The sequence below is a fragment of the Tamandua tetradactyla genome, chromosome 2, assembly GCF_023851605.1.
Source record: "Tamandua tetradactyla isolate mTamTet1 chromosome 2, mTamTet1.pri, whole genome shotgun sequence".
In the NCBI taxonomy this organism is placed as follows: domain Eukaryota; kingdom Metazoa; phylum Chordata; class Mammalia; order Pilosa; family Myrmecophagidae; genus Tamandua; species Tamandua tetradactyla.
In genome coordinates, this window is record NC_135328.1 from 238916 (window position 1) to 244364 (window position 5449).

Genomic DNA, 5449 nt, shown 5'->3' on the forward strand with positions numbered 1-5449 from the left:
TCTCTCTCGTTCACATCCTCCATAGGTGGCCCCAGCTGATGAGAGAGGCAAACACTGTGCTTCAATAACTAGTTACTATGACAGACAGAACTGCTGCTGCTGCTCCCAAAGACAAAGCAGCATAGAGCACAGAAGCAGCATTTCAAAGCAGCAGAGCCTGGGTACAGCCTCCACTTAGCCATGGTGCTCACCTCCTCTGGGAATGCTACATAAATTCCCTGAAATCCTAGGAATGGAATCAATCATTTCAACCAAATATGGAACATTTTCAATTATCTATGCAGGAATTAAAATGAAACTTTACGTGACTTCAGTGATCAAACAGCAAAACGTTGGTAAAGAGTTCTTCCTGACCCTGGTTCTAAAAATCTGGGTCATCCTAATGCACCTTGCATATCACAACCCTTGTACATGAAAGTGTACGCTAATCAGTCATATTATATGAGCTGAAATAAATTGTGAGCTTAGCAAAAAGACCTTGTGTGGTTATCTGATATATCCCAAGTTCCTTGAATAACGATGACACAGAAAAAAAGTAGCTGCCAGGCCAGTTTTCCTGGTAGTGGGCCCAATTCAGACAACTCATTTTACAACAAAGATTTGAACACAAGTAAAATAATACACTTTTGTGCATTTTCAGATAAAAAAATACTGCAAGAGACATCTAGTAAAATCAAATTGTTCTGGAAAAAGTTGATGGCTTATGAAGAGAGGAAAGATAATTATTGCAATTAAAATATTTCAAAACATTTTATCTATGAAATATCTCTGATATATTGTGACAATAATCATGGATTCTGCAAGGTCTTTAAGAGAATACTAATACACTAATAGCACACTCAGTTGAGGCTTAGAGACAGATGCAGGCATGAAGAAAAGAGTAATGCCAAGGAAGAGAGTGACCAGGAGGAAGTCATGTAGGACACTCAACCTAACCGGGCCTCCAATCTTTCCTTAGCACCACCCAAGACTTCTAAACATCTTCAGGTCTGATGATTTCTGAACACTTCAGGGCCTGTGCAAAATGAGTGTTTAATTAGCTGAATCAACTCATTCCTTAAATAAAATTTAGTACAGCGGACTTAAACATTTTAAATCTAAGAATCATATCTAAAATGGGTAATGTTTTAAATTATAAATTTTTGATCCAAAATTGTTCTGAATTTGTTCATGTTCACATACATGCTGAGCAAAAATATTGATCAAATAATTCTATACATTCATTTGGCATCTTTCTATGCAGAACATCAGTAATTGTGCTCAGGGCTAGAAATGATGGTTAAAAAGAACAACTCCTGAAGAGATAATCAATATTAGAAAAATTGATTTGGGGTATAGGATTAATATACACTTTCATCATAAGTTCTGCCAATAAAATTGTCCAACCCCTTTAAAATGATGCTAAAGTCTTCAGGGTTTGTAGAGTAGCATTTTCTCTGATGGGATGAGGGTCACCTCACCCGCCTCGAGCCCTACACACAGATGCCAGCCAACACCCACAGGACCACTTTCTTTACTGAAGACGTCCAAATGCTCCCAGGAAGAAAGACTGAATTATTAGTTATAGCTAATTTCATTCGGAATAGACAGCAAGTTTTTCCCCTAATACTCTAGAGGTTTCCATGGCTAATAGGGGGAAAAATTTTTGCTTTATCTGTGCACCAAAAGAGGAATTCCTGGCATTGAACCTCGTTACCACTCTGCTTTTCCTGGACCTCCTGCTAGCTTCAGGGCAGGAATAACTCAATCAGAAAACTGCTGTGTGAAAGTAATGTAATAATTCTGTTAAGGAGAAGAGTCAATTGCTTGGGCACAGAGAAATATCTGTATAAATGGGAGCCTAGACACAAGGATGAAATTGTATGTGATTAATAACATATGAGAATAAGAAGTAGGTGGAATAGCAGTTCCTTATGACACAGAGAATAAATGAGAAGATATTTTAGGTGCTGATGGTATAAGATTCCATCTTATACTTGACAAGTATTTATGGCTACATTATAATTTTTTACATTTCAGACATCACATTTTATTTGAATGTATGGGTTAAATGATATAAAGGCTATTCTGTGTATGTGAGAATTGTGCAAAATAAAAAACAGTCTGTATCTTTGGGTTCAATTGTCAGCATTTATTTATATCTTATTTTCTGCCTGGTATATTGCCAAGAAAAAGAGGGAAACAAACAGGACAGATCTAGTACATAATACATAAGTTAAATTCAGAAAATATATTTCATAAAAAAGAAACAGTATTGTATACTTTGAAATGGGATGAAATTACATAAAATTAGCTATATAAAACAGGTGATAAAAAAGAAATCATTTTTCAGCATTGATGTTTCTGCAAAACAATGTTGAATAATAAAATCCATGAAGAAATGTGAATCATGGGTAAGGTGTGGACTATAGCTTTAGAGGAAGAGACACCTTTAGCAGAGGAAAGAACATAAATAAACCCCAAAATGTGAGAGATTGTGAAATAGAATTGAGAAATATAGGATGTCCAGTGTAGTCATTAAATCATCCTAACAAAAGAAAACAAATGAATGAAGAAGGGGTAATAGGAAAAGACTTGACAACAACTTCTATTATGCAATATACCATGCTAAAATATCACATGTCTTAGCCCACACATTCTTACATCTTTACAACATAATATTACATCATTTTCAGAGGTAATTTAATAATTGAGGCTCACTAAAATTAAGCAAGTTGCCAAGACTAAAGAGTAAATATTGACAGTCAGTATTTGAACTATGTTTCCTTGAATGGAAAGCCTATTGTCATTGGAACCAAACTTTCTTCCAATGTAGTGGGTTCCAAGATTAGCAGGGTAGATTTGGACCAATTTGAGAAGATTTCTGATTAACATGTGAGAAGGCTCGATTTTAATCCAAGGAAAATAGTTTCTATAGGAATTTTAGGATAAGAGAGAGATGTGATTAATGTTGTACTTTGGAAATTATTTCTGGCTTTCTTCAAATCCAAATGGTGACCCCAATAACAAGTTGGGCACTTTCAAGTGAACTTGCTATATGAATAAAAGTAATTTGATTATTTGGCTCATGTAAATTCAGAGGCCACTTATTATAGGTAACAAAGAAAGTTTAAATACTTTCTACAATGTCTGTCATGATAGCTCCCCTGAGAATACAGCACTGGAAGTTCACTGAATATCAACTTATTTACTTTAATTCTGAATGTGATATATGAGACCATACCTTCTGCATGGCAACTTTCATCTCCACATTTCTCAGGGAATAAATGAGAGGATTTAACATGGGGGAAATCACAGTGTAAAACATGGAGATTTCCTTGTCCTTGTTCTCACCACCAGCAGGTAGAGCATAAGTGTAGATACAGGGCACAAAAAACAAAATGACAACCATTATGTGAGAGCTGCAGGTTGAGAGAGCTTTGCGTCGCCCTGCAGAGGAGTGTGTCCTGAGATTGTACAGTATGTTCACATAAGAAGCCAAAAGAACAAGAAAAACCACAACCAACACCACCCCTGAGTTGACAACAGCTAAGATATTAACGATATGGATGTCTTTGCAGACCAGTTTCAAAAGCGGCTTCACATCACACATGTAGTGGTTGATCTCATTTGGGCCACAGAAAGGTACATTGAGGATCATGAGCACTAGAGCCAGAGAGTGCCCCAAACCCATCCCCCAGGCCACGGCGATCAGCTTGTTACACCTCTCCCGGTTCATGATGACCATGTAGTGCAGGGGCTTGACAATGGCAACATAGCGGTCAAAAGCCATGGACACCAAGATTAATATTTCTGCACTTCCCACAAAGTGGAAGCTGAAGAGCTGGGTCATGCAGTCATTATAGGAAATGATTTTCCTCTCTGTAGCTAAGTCTCTGATGAGCCGGGGAACCACAGTGGAGGTGAAGGACAGGTCCAAGACAGAGAGGTGGCAGAGAAAGTAGTACATGGGTTGCTCTATTAGATGGCTGCAGGTGATGGTGAGTAAGATGACAAAGTTCCCCATTAAGACTGCCATGTAACAGAGAAGGAACAAGAAACCAAACAGCAATTCCATCTGCTTGTTCTCCCACAGCCCCAAGAAGACAAACTCAGTGACATTGTTCTGATTTTCCATGAGGAAGAGGTGAGTTCAGAGTACAAAAAAGAAAGCTATTTTATCTGAAATGATAGACAGATTGATGTTAAAGGTTAATAGCACTTTTAACATTGTAGATTGATAAATTGAGGCCATTATGACCTGTGTCATAATGGTCTCATTACAGGATTAGTCTTTTAAATGCTTTGTAGATTTGGTTATTATTTACATATCAAATAATATTTAATGAGAACATATTTTATTCCTGGCACTTTTACAAATGCATATAATTCCATAACAATCCAATGAATAAGTAGTTACTATTCTTATACTCATTTTACATATGCAGAAATTGAAGCAAGAAAGATTCAATTAATTACACCAAATCATTAGATAGTATCAGACCTCTGTAATGAACCTTTGTCTGATGCCAGTTTCCATGCTCTTCACAGCTATTTTACATTATACACAGGGCAAAAGGATTCCAGATGTTTTCCATGTCTGTAAAAATAAAAGTGGTTTTTATCTTTCCACTAAGTCCCTGTGGATATTTAAATCAATTTCCTCCCTTTGTTATGCTACATAAAATTATTTTTTACACAGCCCTATTCTCATGTTAAAAATCAACACATGCAGTGAAAGTCATTATTTATATTTAAAATTTTTAAAAAATCAAATCTTTTAGTCATATAAGAGAAATAACATGAATTAGTTGACAATATTTCTGTGAAATTTCTACTTGGCATTTTGGTTCAAGTTCAAGACATGGACAGGCTGAAATAGGAATAACAAAGCAGCAATTGTTGGCTTTCTGAATATATGAACACAGTACATTATTATAAGAAAACTTTTAGTTTCTCCTGATTATTCCACAGGCACCTTTGGGAGGCTGCTGTTAGAGCCATTTTAGGAAGGTAATTGTTTTATATGGTCATCTTGAAGGAACTAATGAGATGAAAAATGACCTGCTTTCAGGTCTACAAGTCCATTTCCATGAGTATAGACACTGAGATACGGTGTGTTTTGGAGAAGGGAAGTCATCTGTGTCTCCTCATCAAAGTTATGGTGCGATTAAAAATGTCACATCCAAAGGATGGTTGTGTTTTTGTTCCAGTGAGGGAACAATATGCTGTCATAGATGGTCCTTGGACTGATGGCCATGAGGGTGAGGACCTTTTCTTGGTTCCCTAATAATTTCTACCATCCTGTTACTACACATGCATTTTGAGATTTTTTCTCACCTTGGAATTTGAACTTATGATACTGGGTTTATTTACCTTCTGTGAAAAGCAGAGGAGTGAAGTGCATGTAAAGAACATAATTTAAAAAGATTTCTGATTCTAACCTAAGTCAGTCCACAGAATGGGCTCC

At 36.5% G+C, this 5449-nt stretch overlaps 1 protein-coding gene across 1 annotated transcript; it reads right to left on the reverse strand.

The window, feature by feature from the left end:
• Window positions 1–3187: 3187 nt before the first annotated feature.
• Window positions 3188–4252, reverse strand: LOC143658814 (olfactory receptor 4P4-like). Its single transcript, XM_077131121.1, has one exon. The coding sequence runs from the start codon at window positions 4115–4117 to the stop codon at window positions 3188–3190; it is 930 nt and encodes a 309-aa protein (XP_076987236.1). The 5' UTR covers window positions 4118–4252.
• Between the last annotated feature and the right edge of the window lie 1197 nt (window positions 4253–5449).